Source organism: Mya arenaria, chromosome 11 (assembly GCF_026914265.1).
Source record: "Mya arenaria isolate MELC-2E11 chromosome 11, ASM2691426v1".
NCBI lineage: Eukaryota > Metazoa > Mollusca > Bivalvia > Myida > Myidae > Mya > Mya arenaria.
This window is the reverse complement of record NC_069132.1, coordinates 11358625-11378619: the sequence shown is the minus strand read 5'-3', so window position 1 is coordinate 11378619 and position 19995 is coordinate 11358625. Positions and strand designations below refer to the sequence as shown.

Below are 19995 nucleotides of genomic sequence, written 5' to 3'. Positions count from 1 at the left end.
CAAGTCTGAGCTTGAAAGACAGGATATAAACCCGAGTAGTGTTGTTGACATGCTTCAGTCATCCTCAAGAAGTCGACGTCGAGGGATCAAACGCAAGCGAAGCTCCTCGAGAGGTCATTCGCCAACAAAGCGACGACGTTTAAGTGGTAAAACAAAGAGCCTTCAAAAAAAGAAGAACTCGAAAAAGAGTCATTATTCAGACAAAAGACAAAAGGACATATTTGAAATAAAATAGAAAATGTCTGTGTTTAATGAAGAAAAATTTAAAGAAGGACTCGTTTCCGAACTGGCTTTGTTCGATCTTCCCAGCACACAGACAAGTGTGACCAACATCTACGATGAGGAAATTCGGCCAATGTCGCAGACTTCTAGCGACGGTCCTTTTGAGTTCAGAATTAGTGGTCAGAATTCCATGGATTATTTGGATTTGAAAAATTCGCGGCTGTTCGTGAAGGCGAAAATCACCAAAGCGGATGGTACCGCCATCGGGGATAAGTCGACCAATAAGGTCGGCCCCACAAATCTGTTTCTACAAGCGTTGTTTTCCACTGTGGAAGTCACCCTTCAAAACAAAGCCACCATCACGTGTAACTACAATCCGTACAGAGCCTACATTCCTACAATCCTGAAATATGGACCAGACGCTAACAATCAGCTGACTACACAGCTGTTCCAGATGGATGATGCCGATGCTCCAGGTATTATTACTTTGAGATATTGTATTAATTGATCATGTATTTTATAGTTGTATTGTTATAATGTTTTGTTTGAGTTTTGTTAACGCTATATCTTAAACAAAATAATCATTTGCTTTACAGACGTCACCGATCCTAACGGTACTAACGATGGACTCTATGCGAGGAATAAACTGGTGGCTGATAGCAAGTGCGTCGATATGCAGGGCCCCATTTTCCACGATTTGTTCGATATGGACCGGTATTTGCTGAATGAAGTGGACGTAAAAGTCAAGCTGTACAAGAGTTCCATCGATTTCTGTTTAATGGCTGGAGATGCCGTGCCTTATCGTTTGGTCATTGAGGACATTTACATTCTTACACGAAAAATTCGTGTGAACCCGGCTGTTATATATGGTCATTCCAAGATTTTGGAAAAACAGAATGCTCTGTACCCGTACAATAAAACGGAGGTCAAGTCTGTCAGTATTGCAACGGGCTCCACCACTTTCAGTTGGGATAACATGTATCAGGGCAGACGTCCCAACAAATTGATTTTGGGTTTTGTCAAGAGTAAAGCTGTGAGTGGAGATATTAAAACCAACCCCTTCAACTTTGAGAATTGCAGCATTCAGCAAATCGCGGTGTATTGTGACGGTCTCGCTGTTGGAAGCAACCCGCTTAAGTTGGACTTCTCCTCTACTGGTGGTACCTCGACCATACGCCCTTACACCGACTTACTGATGTCTGCAGGAAAATGGAGACAGGATGAAGGCAGTCATTTAGAGAGAGCTCACTATATCAGCGGTTCTACCTTGTTTGTTTTTGAACTTGAACCAGATTTTTCACACCACGGCGAGTATTTGTCTCTGGCTAAAACTGGGAACGTACGATTAGATGTCGTGTTCAAGGATCCCTTGACAGAGCCCATGAGCTGTATCGTTTACAGTCAGGGTCCAGGATATTTCGAAGTGAACAAGGAGCGTGATATTATACTGTCATAATGGACACCTCCCAGCTAACATGTATGATTGACTGTGACCCTGTGTTAAAACACCGCGTGATTGGTGTATTTGCCGCTGACAAACTACCACAGAGTTTGCCAAACACCAGTTTTGGGTTTATATCCAACACCCACCCTCATTACAAGCACGGTCAACATTGGTGTTGATTTTATAGTGACGGCTTCGGAAATGTGGATTTTTTTGATAGCTATGGAAGAGTGCCAAGTCAAAATAGCTCTTATTTTCAGTCTTGGTTAGACACTCACGCTTATCACGTGCAGATAAATACTCAGCAATTACAAAGTGATCGTTCCAACGTGTGCGGACTCTACTGCGTTTTGTTTTTGCGACAGCGGCTTCTTGGACATTCTTATCAAGACTTTTTAAACATGTTTGATCATGTAAATGTGAATTCTAATGATGAGTTTGTGTATCAAACTGTACTCAATGCCTATCCATTATGTCTGTTTAATACGGGGAAGAATAAAAACCAAACTTGCGTTTGTAAGCTGTAAATAAACAATACATATGTATATTATATTTATTAAATATAAAGAAATAATTGTGTTTGTGATTTAATGATATAAACAATGAAAAACAATGTGTCCACGCATATCTTTGCGCACGTGTCCAATTTTTATGAGCATGGAGTGATTTTAAAACCATCTATCTCCATAGCTTCTTCATATTGATGCTTCATACATTGACGGGTTGGCACGATAGAAAATGATAGTTTCTCTTGGAATTGATTGGAGTTTTGGTTCCTGTTTTGTCCGGTGATTTTGTAATGTCCATAGGCATAGCTGTTTACACTATCAATAAGATAACGCTTGTCATCAAATGCCGAGAGCGCTCGCTTATGAATGGTTTCCCCATAAAGTTCATGCTTATGACTTCTTAGGACAGTCATAGAGGAGATCATGCTGGTTTCATTAAACAGTGTGTTTTTATAATGTTCATGTTTTAACTCCTTTTTCACAGATACTTTAGCCACACCCTTGGCTCGTTTTTCTTCCTTATCTTTACACGTAAAACTGTACATTTTGGATCGAAGTCCTACAAATTCTGCTATCGGTTGTCCGTTTGTTTCGTCTTTCATTTTGCCCAACACTTTCTTGTTTTTATCGCTCCATAGAAAATGATCCTTTGGATAGTCCGACGTGTCAAAATGACACATTGAAGATTTCATATCTTTGTAAATGTCTTCAGTTTGGTAACATGCTAGAATACTATCGGTATCTGACATGAGAAGAGTACTTGTGGGGTACTTTCGTTTGATATGATTGTACCAGAAGTCGTACATGAGACATTTACTCAAATCTGAAAAATAAAAAAAAACAAGGGTAAGGTCATATATACATATACTAATAAAATACGTTGTTTTTGTTTTGTTTTATTTTTGTATATTTTATTACAATAACATATAAGAGTAAAAAGTAACATTTGTACCTAAAATGCTCATTCCACAAAATATTGGCTTCACCAAGTTGACCTTCGACTTGTACAGCTCCACTGCCACAAGGTCCTCGTTCAAGATGGTTGTGTCCTTATACGTGGGTTTGGCTGTCACCTTGTCCAATCGTTTTTTGTTGTGAATGATCTCGATTGTTTTGTAGCGTCTAACGTTTTCCATAGTCTTTAAAGAGAAAAAAGGTTAAAACAATAGAAACAACAAACATTATTCAGAATAAAACATTTTAGTAACTAGTAACTACTTAAATTTTTATGCAACTACTAAACTGTTCATGAAATATGTTTAGAAAAAAATATTATTACAACGCACCTTTCCAAACACGGAGACGTTCATTAACTTGTAGAAGTTTTTCTGGAATGTTGACGTAGCCTTTTGTCGCATAACTGTGTTATGATCAATGTACTCTTTCATCCACGCCTTTTGTTTGAACTTGAGTACTCTATGAATGTCTTTCAGTTTCATGCCTAAACTGAGATACAACTGCAAGTTTCTGTAGTGAAGCACATAATGATTTTTGTTTTCCAATGTGGTTAATAATTTTTCCACTTTTCCTCTTTTGGGCAATGGATCTTCTTCCGTTAATCCGTATAGTGTTTTAAGAAGATGTTGAGCATATGGAGAGAGTTCTTCATTGGAAATCGTTCGTTTTTCTGGCGCTAAAGGAAAACAGTTGTGAATGTCATGTAATTCTTCTGGATACTCCAAGGACACTTCTAATATGTAACCCGTGTCTCCAGCTTCTGGAATGCTCTTGATGTCCAATGATTGGATTTCACTGTCTGACATAAACTTAAATTGTCCTACCGGAAGAGGTTGGTTCATCGCCCAGCCGTAAAGGTTGTTTGCATCCAGGTATTGTAAATAGATCGTAGGCAGTGAAGCGTCATAATCTGGTAGGTAGGGATTGTTGGCTTTCGCGTGACGATGAGATATTTGAGATATGCCTCCGCGAATGCCGGCTTCTATCATCAACACTTGGTCTATGTCTGTCAGCAACTCTAGTTCCACTTGACTGAGTTTCAAGCATGCAGACCAAGAGAGCCCAGGTGAAGTGAAAAACTGACACGCGTCAAGGTCATACTGCTTTAAACACAATGTTCTGAATGACTCAAAGACCTGACACAATAAAACACAGTCCATTCTTAAATACATTTCCTGATACTCCCGTAATGATGTCATGTTGAACTTTTCAAACACGGTCTTCGCGTGCTGATAATCCTCTTCAGATATATGTTCTTTTTTTATCGTCGAATAAAACGCTTCTTTTGCAGGCAATTCAACCTCATCGAATTTACTCATGCAGTCCATGTATTCATAAGGATAGACACCTTTTCGAAGAAGGAGTTGAGCTTCCGATTGATCTTTCGTTTCTGACAGCAAATGAGGAAACGCCTCCAGACCATCTTGGGCTAAATTGTCTACCAATATTTCCAATGATGTCGGTAAAAATTGGAAACTATCTATGAACCTTAAATGTGAAAGAGAAAAACTGACATATTTCTCTGTAGTCTGCGCGATACAGCCTAGTCTATACGATTTGAATTTGCCAATATTTTGACATAAAATATGAGCATCAAAATTTTTCAAGTTGTGAAACATGACCGGAATAAACTTCACCTGGCAGCATTTCAAGTTACAAGGATCATTGCAGGCTGGTCCAATCAATTTTGATGTCAAATGGTTGTGGTGCAAAACTATTCGATTGTACATCCTGTCGTGTAAGGTAAATGCTTTTTTGCAAATACAGCAATAGGTAGCCTTGCTAATGATGTCTTCACGTTCTTCTTTGCTGATATCCATCGGTTGTATGTGCGAAAGTATTTCCAGTATTTGCCTTTCTTCATTTAGAAGGCATTCAATCATCTTTGATCCTGCGTCCTCCCCCGTGTACACCACAGTCGGTTTGGTATATCGATTGTCTTCGCATACGACTTTATAACCAAAGCTACACACTTCTAATTTTGTGTTTTGTGTAGTAGAAGAACGTGTCGGATTTGAGGCGCAGGTGGGAAGCTTCTTATTGATGGTTTCAAAATCGGCATATATGACAAAGGGAACCTTAAGGGTCTTTTCATAGTCCTTGAATTTCAATATATCATTATCTCCCGGAGTTGGAAGGTTCACCCTTTGTGCACCGTTTCGTGCACACAGCTGTTGATGTTCCTGAAGCGAATTTGCTTTTACAAATCCATGCAAACAGTATGGACAGAAATGGGTTCGATTGTTGTTGGTCTTTGTACGAGACAAAAACCGATTCAAGTCCGTTATCAAATAGTAATGAGAAATGTCTCCCTGGGTTAACCACAATAAATTAACATGATGTAGACGTCGGGTGTGCTCTGTGATTCGTAAAGGCACGAGGGTTTCGTTCTCATACGTAAATACGTTGATCGAGACATGTTCGTTTCTGCGTTCCACTTTTCGTATGTCGGCTAACTTGACTGGGTAGCTGATCTCCGACATGTTAATGTCATGTTCGTAAGGAAGGTAGTGCTCTACCTTTTCCGGTTGAATGGTTATAGGATGCATGGAAGCAAGCAGACAATATAGGAAACATTTGTCATCGTCATTTTTAATATTCAACAGACTTCTACTATATGCTAAAGACTTTGGTAGTGGAAGGTAACTGGAACCTCTTAATGGTCGGTACCCTACTGTATGGATTTCAAGTTTCAACACCTCTTTGACGTACCATCCAGAACCTCTACGTATAAACTCTTCCAAACTTGCGAACATTTTTTGTATAGCCTCATTTAAATCGTGTTCATTCCAGTCATCTACTGAGAAAATAATGTAAGTATTGCTGCGAAAGTATGGTTGAGCTGAAGTGACTTCGCCATCCGCTGTGCGTTCCATTTCCACTTGTACACACAAACTCCATTTTATACCTCTCATTTGGCGAGCGCGTGAATGCAAAAATGATCTCACTTGATCTCTTCTATTGCCAAAGAATGTCAGAAGATCGTACCTTTCGTTTCCAATGGGATGTATTAATCTATTGACCACTCTATTACCCAACGCTGACTCGTCCACTTGATTATTATTAACGTGCTCATTTTCGTCATTTGATTCGCTGCTGTCTGTTTGATCACTGTGTTCCATGTCGTTCATGGGTACATCCATGTCATTCGCTAAATTTGAGTCAGCTGCTGTATGAGGAGCAGATGCATTCCTATTATTCGTGTTTGAATGGTGAGGCAGTTCATTGACATCTAAATGACGAGATGCTGGTGCTCTTCTACCTCCTCGTTGCTGTCGTAATGGGTGATTTTCCACCACATGTTGATATAATTGTTTATAATTCGGGAACTGGTTATTGCAATGTCTACACCTAAATTCAGTTCGGGCGTATTGTCTACCATTAGTTTTATGGAGACGAGTCATATGCCTTTTTAGATTATAAGTTGTTCCAAACCTTTTACCGCACAAATGACAGTTCAAATGCTTTACTTTTGGTGTCTTGTGTTTTTGTACATCATGTACTTGTTTACGATGTTTACACAAATCCTTTAAATGCATGTACTGAGCATTACACAATTCACACTTTTGTTTGGTTAAATGACATTTTATGTGTTTTTTCAATGTGTTCATTTTTTTAAACTGTTTTCCACATATTTTACATGTCAGAAGAGTTTTTTCTGCTTTATTTTCTAGTTGATGCTGATGATGTGAATTATCATCGTCACTAGTTTGTTTTTTATTATCCATTTTTTGTTGTTGACAAACTATCACTGCAACTCCTGTCAATATAAAACAGAATATGATTTTTAAAACATTATAATACTATTTACCAGCTACATGTCTGTAAGACTGACTAAGTAAAAATCAGTATCTTGATCTTTTTTTAAATAATTTAAGAGCCTCCCATTTATGAAAATATTCTTCCATAGAAAATAAATCACATTTTTTGTAATTCATTTGAATTACTTAAATACATTATGATAATGAGTTTTGGGTGGAATTTTAATATCTTGGTATATAAAAGAGGACAAATTTGATTTACATTTAGATGAAAGCCATAAATAGCATATTAACATTCCGCGAATTCTCAGGTGGCGACAATTTACCATATATATTAGGTTTTGAATGGGACTCTGTTCTTTTGAATTATATAATTTACATTTAGATTATTTAAATTATCCCATTTATCAAATTGTTGGGTTCAAAATGTTCATATTTCCAATTATCCTACCATATAAATAAATGATATCAAATCGTAAAAATATTTTTTTTAAAAACCCATTAATGTTACACCCTTTTTTATTGAAGTTTAAATCACGTCGTTTTTATATTTCTAATTTATTTTTTTTAATATTATGATAATAATTTTTTTTGACGGAATTTTAATATCTTGGTATATAAAAGAAAATAAAATTCCATTTTTTCATTTGCATTTAAATTATCCCATTTATCAAATTGTTGGGTTCAAAATGTACATATTTGTAATTATCCTACCATATAAATAAATGATATCAAATCGTAAAAAAAAATATTTTAATGTTACACCCTTTTTTATTGAAGTTTAAATTACGTGGTTTATTATTTCTAATTTCCTTTTTTTTTTTTGATATTATGATAATGAATTTTCGATGGAAATTTATTATCTTGGTGTATAAAAGGCGATAAAATTTTATTTTTATTTGCATTTAAATTACTTTCAAAAATGTTTTAATGGCGTATTGTTGGTATTTACATAAATATTATGTTGAATATAGTAATGCCTATGGTGATGAGTTTTCTTTATGGACTTTTTTTAATGTTTTTCACGCCTAAAAGACAAGAATATGTTGTATTTAATATGCTGTTATTTTTTGTAATTTCAATATCTATTTTTTCCGTTTAAATTTTATAATGCCATTTTAAATATGTATCTAATTCATCTATATAATTAATACACAACACCTCTTACCTTGTTATACCAAGTAATTAATCCATTTTGCGTCCTTTTTCTTGTTACCACCACTTTGAATGATATTGGTCTGTTTAGTCGATTTTTTTGGGTTTAGTTTTGCTTTCCTTTTGATAACCAGTTGCCTCCCAAACGGCATTTTAACCAATGGTTTGTTCACGAATAATTGCGGTCGTTTTTCTTGTCGGCTAACGTCAACAACATCAGACTCGTTTGGCACTTTAACATTATTATTTCCAATTGTTGATGATACGTTTTCTTTTGAAATTGCTTTACTATCGTCCGTTTTCAATGTGTCATTGGAGGGGCTTTCCTCCGCAACTTGTCCACCAGATTGTTGAATGGGAGATTCAGAACGTTTGTCTGTCATATTTAGCAATTGATCGTATTTAACTTTAGGTACGAGCACCATCGCGCGAGCCATATTGTTCACAGTTCCTCCTCTATGACCCGAATAAAAGGTAGAATGTAGTTGTGATACTTTAATAGTAATTCTTTTCTCTTTTTTAAGGCAATTCCTTTGCTAATAAACTGACGAATTACAAATTTTCTTTTGCTTAATCGCCGTTTCTCGATATCTCCCAATGCGATGTAGCCATGCATAATGTTGTATACAATTTGCACAATAGCCCTTAGCTGTGAGGAGTGTATGCTATTTAGTAAAACCTTTTTTTGTTTGTTGGATGAATGCAAAAGCAACAATAAATAGTATTTTTCCCTTTTCACTAATGAATCCATACTGATTATTTTTCGGGTTGAAACACTATCATTAACTGACCAGGTAAAACGTTCGTTCTTAGTTTATATTCAGGATTGGAGTGAAGCGACAAATCAATCAGCAGGTATCCGTATTTTTCGGCAGTAGCTTTTTTGTAAGCATCCATAAAATATTTTACATTACCCGGAAAAATTTGTCTACCTAAGGTTTGAATTTGCATTTCATCTCGACCGTTTTTAAACAGGAAAAAATAGTGCGTGTTTAGACTTATTGTACGAAACTCTCGTCCAGGGCAAAACGCATTTTGACAAATGAGAAGACAAAAGTACTTTAAATGGTGGGCGTATTTACAATAAATGTCAACCACATCTTTACTTTTGGCGCATTCGCTCATCATATCGTCTAGGATCAAGATTTTTTCATTGGGGTACTTCATATTCCAAGTTTCCAGTTCAGTTTTGGAAGGCAGTCCTTCAAAAAATGTCATGTGCGGAATAGCTTTCTTCATTTCTGCGAAAAGAGGCTGATCTACGCCATAACAATAGTAAATGGCTTGGATTGGTTTGGTGAAAGCTCCATTGGCATGTTTTAACAGTTGAAAGACGAATGTACTCTTTCCCACATTACTGGGTCCTAAAATAATCAATACCAATAATATCATCAGTGTATCAACGTGTGTTGTCTAATATTTTTTTATATTTAAACAAAAACATTATGTAAAATATATATATTTTCGTGTTTCATCTTCTATTACGATAAAACAAAAATTCAATATTTTAGTAATGTCGCTGTTTACTAAAAAATAACTCTAACCTATGACTTGCGCTGTCGAGTCGACTTCTAATTTGACCAAACTTTCCATAATGATGACTTACGAATGAATGATTTTTAAACCATACATGACACCTTATATTAGATCTCAAAATATTCAATTAAATAACGCAATAGATATTTTAATAATTTTATTGATTACATTACCATCACCAACGTCATACAAATATCTGATTATAAATATAATACAATAATAATATAAATTTATACATATACAAAAACACCCACACAATGAAAAGAATTACACAAACCAACATACAACAGCAAAGAAAAATATGATAAAGTACAAACAAAATCAATTTAATTTTAATCTTCTGTCTAGCACTACGACATTTATAGTCATTTGTAATATCTTAAATTTCCACGTCTCTGATTTGTGATAGCACTCTGAATAAACTTTCCTTTCGAAACATTGTTTTTCATCTGGGAGAATGTCTAAGGTGGATATTGCCGTTTCCCATTCACGCAATACGTTTTCTTTTTCTATCATGCAAAGAATGTCGTCTAAATACATTTCCAGTTGCTGTTTCTTGGTAAGAACAAGACAATCGTGCTTTAATTGAGATAAACAGGCATTTTGACAACCGAAACATTTTATTCTAAACATACAATGCATTTTGGAAGCGATTTCCCTAGCATAAATATAATTAAAAAAAGACTCCAGTAATAATTCATTGCTCATCGTTCATGTCACTGTAAAGAAACTATAATATCAAATGTCAAAATTCACAGATGAAAATGCTCCATAACTCCACGTTTTATCAACACTTAATTGTTTCATTCCAACTCCGGTAAGTTTCATGTAATGACATTCGCTAGAATGTTTTTCGTGTTCCACTGCCGGTATATCACTAACGTCCCATTCACTAATTTTTACTCCGCAAGCAAAACACTCCACAGTGTCACCCTTTTCAGTGTAAATGAATCCCGCTCTTGCCAACTCGAATTTATCCTGCTTTATTTGTTTTGGCCAAAGTAGAAAGGTGGCTAAGCGAGTCTCATATTTAGCATTATTGTTATATTTAACAGCACATCCAAAAAGTACAGTTTCTTTCATCGCATTCATTTTCAGATACTCTATTTCATTGATGATTTCTGAGTAGAGCAGTTGCAACGATACTGGGCAAAAGGCATTTGATTACAGTCCGAAATGGAATAGGGACATTGCCCGATACCATTCAGCACTTCAATGGGCGATCCTTTATCATCGTTTACCGATGAAGTGTGTTGCGCTATTGAATTTGAGTCAGCGCTCTCCTCGACTAATTCAAATCCAAAATCCCAATATGTGTCACATTCGGGTTGACCCAACACATTTTGCGGAGGTTCTTCAATCACACTCCATTGGATATGCTCGTTTGTTGACAGTGCGTTTGACGTTAACGTCTCTTGTGGAATTTCTACAATGTTAGTCCTTTGCTCGTTTGATGAGGGTTTTACGGATTGCAATGCCTCAAGCTCGCTGTATGAAGCATTTTCATTGACAGTCGCTATCATATTCCCCTGGATAATACATCGTGTAGATTCAGAAGTCTTTTTATGTGTTTTCCTTCTATCATCTGAATGTTTGGCGCGCTTTTTTGTGGCAGACGGCTTCTTGCGTGTATCACCATTTTCAAAATGTTTCTTAGTAAAGTGCGACCTGCTTCGTATATGTCGTGACACGTAAAATTCCGTCATCCAGGCATTGCATGGAGCACAAAAAATTGTCTTATGATTATCCTTGACCACTTTCATCTCACGATTATCTTTGACTACTTCCATAATGCATAAGTTTTGATCACGAAATAAAAATGTCAAGGGATACAGCTTTTTTAACACATGCAGTTTTAGCTTATAGATACGCCTCCTAGAGCATCCTTGGATATGATTGGTTTATATGCCTTGTATCATTACATACTCTCGTAGCATAATAGAGGTTCATGTACATCATTACCGCATACCATACAATTTCTTTTTACAATGACCTTATTTGGTAAGCGTAATTCTACTAAACAAGTAGTCTGTTGTTTCTTACATATGATACAAAATCGTATGTTATTATCTATGTAAAAAGACATTACTGTTCACGATAAAAAGGAAAACTTTTTTCAAATACTTCTTGATCAATACAAGTTAAACATCTTTGAAAACAACCGACATCTTTAAATCTGGAGGATAAAAGTCCATCCTCACGTTTTACTCGAAATAAACAGTCATCGCAGATATAAATTCCATAATGACATTCTTTACACTTTAGCATGAGGTGTTCATCAAAATTGAACTGGTGAAGACCAATTGTACAAAAACATTTTTTATGAAGTGCTATCACATTCAGAGATGGTAGGCCACGTTATTTCATTCAGTGAGTATTCGTGAAAACACCATCCGCGTTGAGCAGATAACAAAGACACTTCTCTAATGATTTCAGAACAATCTTCTCTAGCTTTCAAAGAAAACAGCATAATACCTTGTGCCGGATAAAGAAAAGAAATGCTTTCAAAATGAATCATATGATCAGTTAAATAACGTCGTAATTTTTGGTGACAATTACTATCTGAAGTAAGTAATAATCTTATGGGACATACCGAGCTATCGAAAATATCACACATGTTTGTGTTTATAATAATTTTAGGAGTCTAAAGGAGCGTTCACTATTTCTCTATAAAGTCTACGACCATGCTGCACATTTCTCATTGGTAAGTATAAAATAGAGTCAGCGAGTCCTTGATCATTTACAAGTTCAATGCATGTAACTACAGTTATAAAATATAATCGACACTGAACACAACGACACAGTTTAACAGATTGTCTAGCCAGAGAGATATAAGCGGATTGTTTCAAAAGATTGACTCGCTCGTTTCCACACCTCGGGCACTCATCCATGCTTGTTCACCTAATACGGTTTAGGACGCTGCTGTCCTGCTCCCATCTTGTTGTACTTTGTTGCACTGTTAGCGACTCCACTGTTAGCGGCTACTTTGTTAGCGGCTACACTGTTAGCGACTTCCTAAAAACAACAACATAACTATAAACATTCTTAATACACACTATGTCAAGACATACAAGTTCTTTATAAACAAATTGTAACACCATCCATGCAAAATTGAAACCTGGATATATGTAAATATATATTAAAAAAATAAAGTAAATCTATATATATGACAAAATATATCTATAGAGAGAGAAAGAGAGATTTCTATAACATTCTTACCAATTTTTGTTCCACCTCTTCGGTCTGTTGAACCATGAACGTCTCCTCTAGCGTGTTAATGGCATCTCGTAGAGCGAGCATCTCTTTCCACTGAAGCCATACGTACTTGGAGCGTTCTTTTATTAACTGTCCGTTTTCAAACGCGCTGTCATTAATATACACGTTCAAGTATCCTCCGCTTGGCTTTACAGTGATACTTTTGTTATATCCAATACTTAATCTCATCGATGTGTCCATAATTTTTACTTAAAATTACAACGAGTTGCTTCAAGTTTTTAAGCGAAAATGTCGACGAAATATTGACGAAATGTAAGAACACCTCTTGCATGTGTAGTGTTTTTGAAAAAACTGTGGATCTTTATATACATTTCAAGGTAAGAAAAAACACGCCCTTCCACAAAGGAGGTAGACCAATCAAAAATCCACCAATAGCATCATATAATTGATAAAGAATTTAAAAAGAAGACTTTTTTCTTTTGAATCTTGACTCGATCGTTATTTAAAAAAAAACACATTCTTTCACACGAACAACATAACACCTGTTGTTATTACGAAATAAGTTAATTTAAAAGCATTCAGTGATACCATCTAAACGTAAATTTTAATTAAAACATAGCGCCAACAAGTCTACACCTGAAGTTCACTTATTTAAAAAAAAATGTAAACTTTTTTTATTATCACATTTTTCATAGTAATAAGAAAACGCCTGTTATTAATATAATTTAATTAAAAATATTCAGTGATACCATCTAAAAGTACACTTTTTATTTTTTGATAATCGCATTTTTCATAGAAATAAAAAAAACGCCTGTTATTATCGTCATTTAAAATTATACAGTGATATCGTCTAAAGGTACACTTTTAATTGAAAACATAGCGTCAACAAGTCTACACCTGATGCTGAGTCATTACATAAACATGTAATTTTTTGAAAATATTCAGAGATAATATCTAAACGTACATTTTAAAATAAACGTACAGGGCGTCAACAAGTCTAAACCTGATGCTGATATATTAAAAAACACCTGCGTTCATAATTAAAAAAGGGTTAATTTGGAAATAAATTTAGCAACACTTACTAAAAAATTATTAATTTAAAAATTATACAGTAATAGGATATAGGGTACACTTTTGAATGATGTATTGATGGCGCCAACACACCATTTTAATAGGATTGGGTAATAGCTTAGGTTACACCCAATTATTATTTTTAAAAACGTTTATTTTAGCATAAATGCCAATGGGAAAAGTTGCTGCCAATCCCAAATATAAAGAGGGTAGCAACTCTACTTCATAAACGTAAACTTAAAATACGAGTTTTGTAAGCTGGATATATAGTTGTGAACGAATCTATTAAAAATTTTCAACATGTTTCAAGAACTGTGGTTGGAAACGTGCGATATATGTTGTGAAGACACTGAAATTTATTTCAAAAATACGTGTCAATGCAAGGGTCTAGTCTGCAAAACATGTTTTGAAAGATTAACTAGTTGCCCTTTTTGTAGACATGTGTTTATTTGGGATTTACCAATGACTCCATTACCATCAGTTATTCCTTCTACTATGCAAAGACCATCTCCAACAACATTCAATTTGTTTCTGGAGCCCGATCTGTCGAACTTCAGAGCTGTCCCTCTTCCCGCTGGATACTATCCATCCACTACCTTGGATCGAGCACATAGCCAGCGAGCGCGAAGGAACTGGAATTACTGGTTTCATTTTTATGACGGCTTAAACATGTTGCGACCATATGTTACGCAATTGTTTAATCATGACCACATTCACATTCTTCTGAGAACGGGACGTTTTGACGACATAAGTCAAGCCGGAATATGTCACGACAGACGCAAGGCTCGACAATTCGTTGCAAAACAACTAGAAAATTTTCAACATTCTCTATCATAAAACATTTTTCCTAAGTTGTTTCAAGTTGGTTGTGTCAAATTACCACCAATAACAGTATTATTTGATATAAAAGGGTATTTTCTACAATGAAAGTTTAGTTATTGTGTTAATGTTTGTTCACTGTTTTTAATTTTTTGATAATTTGTTGCATTTTCTAATAAAATTAAAAAGCAAAAAAACCTACCTCTCTTTTACTTCTTCTACTTGCTTTGATATGGATTGGAGCTGAAATAAACCACAGACACACATACACCAAGTGTTAAACTAGTAGAAGTAGATGTCTCACAAATAGTCAGCTAAGTCAATGTATGCGTGTATATGTCTGGATTATTGTTAAATATGTACCCAATGTCACTCTTGCAGTGAATAAAAATGATACATATCCAATGATCACTCTTACAGTAAAATAGAAATGACTGGAAATTACCTAATAATTCGATAATCCAAATAGTAGTCGGTTACAATAACATTGAACATCAACTTACTTGCTCAGCAATGCCCAGTTGTTCCTGGGCATGCCGTAATTTGGCCTTTGTAACGACCAATTAAAATTTAGCCCCTTGGAGGGCGTTTTCCAAGGCAGTAGTCTGAAAAAAGTTATAATAAAGAAATAGGCACTGGTTCAATCTACAAGCATTTAAAGTATGGATGTACTCTAAAACAAGGTTGTAACTGAAAATGGAATTCATATAACATAGAAAGTAAAATTAAAGTTTTTAAAGACAGTTCATGTTAAATAAAAGCATATTTTAAATCTCCCGTATAATAGTGAAACAATACCATACCTTTTGAAGTAACATGGTTACTTCCGCTTGCGTTTTTAATAATTGGGAAATCAACACTTGATAGTCTTGTGACATGTTTTAGTTGGAAGACTTTTACACAAGTGATTGTGAAACAGAATTCTACCTCATAAATGCAAAACATATCGTAACCCAAAATAAATTATTTTTAATTAAAAAATGGGTTACCACAGTGACATTCAAAAACGAGGTTTTAAATAAATCATTTTTCGTCTGTATTGAAGATAAACAAATTTATGGTAATGTAATGTTTAAATACAACATTATACAACTCATTTCACGATATAATAACGTCTTTTTTCATAAACAGCGATGTAATTAACCTATAAATCTTATTTGTATGAAAAGAGTACCAAATATTTTAAATGCCAGTGTCACTTTTTCATAATTTTATTTCATAATAAAATCATTATTTACACCGTGGGAACGTTTTTTTCACAGCAGGTGAAATAAACTTTTAAAACTGTGTCATGTTCCGAGGTATCCTAACCATATTTAATTCATATATGAAAATCGGGAGGGGGCAACTTTTGTACTTAGGCTTATCCTGGTGAGTACGAGTTGTTTCCCATACACAATGTGTTCTTTGAAAAAACGTAACATTGCTCCTCTTATAGACTTTGGAGCAAAAAGTTACCCTAGGGTAACTTTGCTCCTCTTACTAATACAATTCCAATAGGGTAACTTTGCTCCTCTTACTAATGCAAAACCAATAGGGTAACTTTTTGCTCCTCTTACTTATGCAAAACCAATAGGGTAACTTTTTGCTCCTCTTACTTATGCAAAACCAATAGGGTAACTTTTTGCTCCTCTTACTTATGCAAAACCAATAGGGTAACTTTTTGCTCCTCTTACTTATGCAAAACCAATAGGGTAACTTTTTGCTCCTCTTACTTTTATACTACTGTTAATGTAGTTGAAACTATTTTTAAATTATCGGAAATTGTCTGTTCTAAGAATGGGAACATGATTGTGCTTTTTCAAGTTTTATTGATAAATAAATGTTATTTAATTATGTGTTATGTAAGTATCTGTGTAGAAATAATACTAGTGCTGTTATGAATGCTTCGCACTCTTTAGATGTTTTACAGCTTAAATCCGAACTACCTTGCTTCATCAAACTTATGCATAACTCACTATCGTATCAGGGCATGTGTGTTAGAATACTTATGTCCAAAACTATATGCCAAGAATACACCGGAACGAAGCTATTACGCAAAAAAATAAAAACATCTTATTAGAAAAGTATACGCCTAAAAATCATAGAATGAATATTATTTTGTTATTGTGTAGCAGGCAAATCATAGTATTTGAAGCATTAGCAACGCGAAACCTGAGATACAACTATTTTGACTTTCAGACAATCATTTTTGTTTTTTATCTCATAAAAGTAATATGAAAAATACACCACTACAAATGAGCGTGCTTCAGGGTCACACCAGGTTATAATATCAAACCCTACAGGCGATGGGACACTTGCGGTCGGTAATAATTTCTAGAACATCTTGGGCTAAACTCAGAGTAAATATCAGTATGTTACCTTCCTACCAGAGCCTCTATTATTTTGACCCACATTAATCTGATAAATATAACGATCTAAAAATAGTTATATTCTGCTAAAAATATAACGCCGGGTTACAGAAATACAGCGCGGAAATAGCCGAACAAGCAAGAACTCATACTCGGACCGCAATACAACTAATCTATTTTCATGATTTCGTCGTCATTCTGCTAAACATAGAGCGCTAGAGACAAAAATGGGTTATTTACGACATGAAAAGAAGTAGTTCTTTGGATTTTGCGGTCTTAAGACTACCTGCGCGCATGCTACAGAAACAAGCTTAGTAGCCAAAAGTTTAAACATAAACTATTTATTAAATCTATTTTTAGTAACAATAAATGTGACCTTGACCCTAGGGGCCCAAAATATAATCCCATGAAAGATCTTCATAATCTCTTCCTATATATCACGTTTGGCTGCAATATGTCAACCCTTGCTAAAGTTCTAGAGACCATAATCGTTTTTCTATTTTTAAGTAACAGTGACCTTGTCCAAATTGGCCCCAAACGCAATCCCACGAGTCTCCATAAACTCGTCCTATATACACTGTACCAAGTTTGGTCACACTATTTCAACCCTTAACTTATTCAGTCGTAGCCCGAAACACAACCCCATGAAAGGTCTCTTCCCATATACTAAGTTTGGTGCCATTTATCAATGTATATATGTCTTTATATATTAACCCGAATTATTCGATACCATAAGTGAGTTTAACACCGCGCTCATGCCGGCCCACCCGAACAACGGCGTATGTCATTTTAAAAATCAGATTTCACTTTTTTAAAACTTGGTTAAAAATATGAAAATGTGCCTGTCAAAAGCCATAAAAAATAATATAAATAAAACATTAAAAAAGTCAATCAGGGGCCAAAATTTATATTTAGGATTAATTTTGAGTTATGTAGCCTAATTGTGGGATACTGTGGACATCCTATATCTACTTCTTAAATGTATCCTTTAAATTACTCCTCTGGTACCGTTTGAACATATTTTTTTTAAATTTCATTAGCTCTCAAAATTGTAGACAAACCTGTTACTTTTTTGTGACATGATGTAACCATACAATTTGTCAACATCATATAAGATAAAAATGAGCTTTCCTTTGGTGGATCATAACTTTCTTAATTAGGATTATTGAAATTGAACATTTAAATGATTTTATTGATTAATAGTTATAATTGGTTTTGCATTTAGGTATATTTTCACCAAACCATAGAATAAGCAAGTCTTATACAAATGGCTTCTGTTCTTAATGATGACCTTGACCTTGAACTAAAGCTCCTGGAACTTTTGTTCTGCCTATATCCTTATAAATATTGATTCGTTGAGCATTTGACCAAACTTTTAGGAAAATCTTTCAAAGGGTTTACGACTTGTTTGCGGCAGACACAATCCTGTTACCTTGAACGTTGATCACTGGTACCTATACCACAATTTTCCTTCTTACATCTTCAATCCGTTGTAATTTCAATACGGCGTTGATTAGGCTCGTACATAATCCATATAGGAGAAACATATCTTAACCGTGTCCCACTTTCTATGATATTGTCTTATTACATTTGTAGTTTTTTAATGATCATGTAATTGGTCCTTTTTAAGGTTTTATTTAAAAAAAAAGTCGGTACATTGAAATAAGAAGGGACAGATAGGAGATATCTGCTATCGATATTTCACATACATGTGTTTCAAATTATCTGATAAATTCATAATACGTATTTTCAAATGCAATTTTCCGTTATAGAATGAGATATGTCAATCTGAGTCTTTTTTCACATTTAATTTGAGTGTTGTATTGCAATATACAATATTGGTTTAAGGCCCCTCCAGCTGTGTCATCTTTGTGGGGCAAATTATGTAATATTGGCCCATCGTTATAACATGCGATAGTAATTATAATTACTACAGTTATTGTTCGAAACAATTTAAGGGATTTTCATGTGTAAGTATGCTTGATTGTTTATACTTTGGCGGTTATCCCGTAATTAACTTTTCATATGGAACTTGATTTGATATTTTATAAACATTTGAATATATATTTCATTGTCCTAAGTGAGTGTACATTTTACTGTGTCAACATTAATACACCACCCTCTACAGCTACAAACCCCGAAAAACACTCCCCCACCTCCCCCAATCTCCTAAAGTATATCCCCGATATAAAATAAATCAAATTGACCTTAAAACCACTTGCGTTATAGTTATAGAACAAAAAATTATGAAATATAAACATCTTATATTTATTGCTTCAGATCAATATTATGTTTCGAAGCTTTATTTCAATATTGGTAATTGACTAGTTTTCATTTGAAACTATTGCTTCAATGAAATATTTTCCCATTCTGTACAAAGAAACCTGAATGCATTGCGTGCTAATGATAATCGCTGAATAATGATATCTGCTTAAAGTCATATTCGTATCAAGTCTTACTTTGTGCAAAACAGCATATCGATGTTCAGTGCTCAATAGGTAAGACTGCCTAATGTAGCGAGCTTTTTGATTGGTTGACGATGACATCAGGAAATTTATATATTTACAGTTTTGCACTCGATTTTGAAGCGATTGAATCAGATGATAGATTTATCATTATCAAACCTGTGATGAATGAGACTGAATATTGAGTGTTAATGAATTTGACATTTTAACCCCCTGTGACATTGACCTTTGGTCCAATGACCTAATATTGTACCTGGGCCATTTACTCAATATGTCCAAGCATCCTGTAAATATGAGGGCTATATCGAAAATAGCAAAAACAATATAACCCCTGTTCTATCAAAGTGGCATAGAATGTTTTATGGAATGTGTGAGGTATTCGTATGAACGTATGAACAATATTCATACAGATGTTCATTTCTCTTTTTTGACATGTGACGTTTCATCAATTCAGCTACAACAACAGAAACACACACAAACATGCTAAAA

General features: G+C 34.7%; 2 protein-coding genes across 2 annotated transcripts; one reads left to right on the top strand and one right to left on the bottom strand.

Moving 5' to 3' along the window:
- The first annotated feature begins 238 nt into the window (after positions 1–238).
- On the top strand, positions 239–1678 carry LOC128208318 (uncharacterized protein F54H12.2-like). The gene is made up of 2 exons (XM_052911876.1): positions 239–698; positions 819–1678. The coding sequence occupies exons 1-2, from the start codon at positions 239–241 to the stop codon at positions 1676–1678; spliced, it is 1320 nt and encodes a 439-aa protein (XP_052767836.1).
- Positions 1679–2315: 637 nt separating this feature from the next.
- Positions 2316–5615, bottom strand: LOC128208317 (uncharacterized). The gene is made up of 5 exons (XM_052911875.1): positions 5538–5615; positions 4987–5315; positions 3462–4620; positions 3128–3314; positions 2316–2998 (listed from the first exon to the last, which is right to left on the bottom strand). Exons 1-5 carry the CDS (start codon positions 5613–5615, stop codon positions 2316–2318), a joined length of 2436 nt encoding a protein of 811 aa, XP_052767835.1.
- Between the last annotated feature and the right edge of the window lie 14380 nt (positions 5616–19995).

Coding starts and splice junctions, on each gene's coding strand:
- LOC128208318 (XM_052911876.1), top strand. CDS start 239: ATGTCTGTGTTTAATGAAGAAAAATTTAAAGAAGGACTCGTTTCCGAA. Junction 699..818: donor GGATGATGCCGATGCTCCAG/GTATTATTACTT, acceptor TTTGCTTTACAG/ACGTCACCGATCCTAACGGT.
- LOC128208317 (XM_052911875.1), bottom strand. CDS start 5,615: ATGTCGGAGATCAGCTACCCAGTCAAGTTAGCCGACATACGAAAAGTG. Junction 4,621..4,986: donor TGCCTTCTAAATGAAGAAAG/GCAAATACTGGA, acceptor TTCACATTTAAG/GTTCATAGATAGTTTCCAAT. Junction 2,999..3,127: donor TTGTGGAATGAGCATTTTAG/GTACAAATGTTA, acceptor TTTATTTTTCAG/ATTTGAGTAAATGTCTCATG.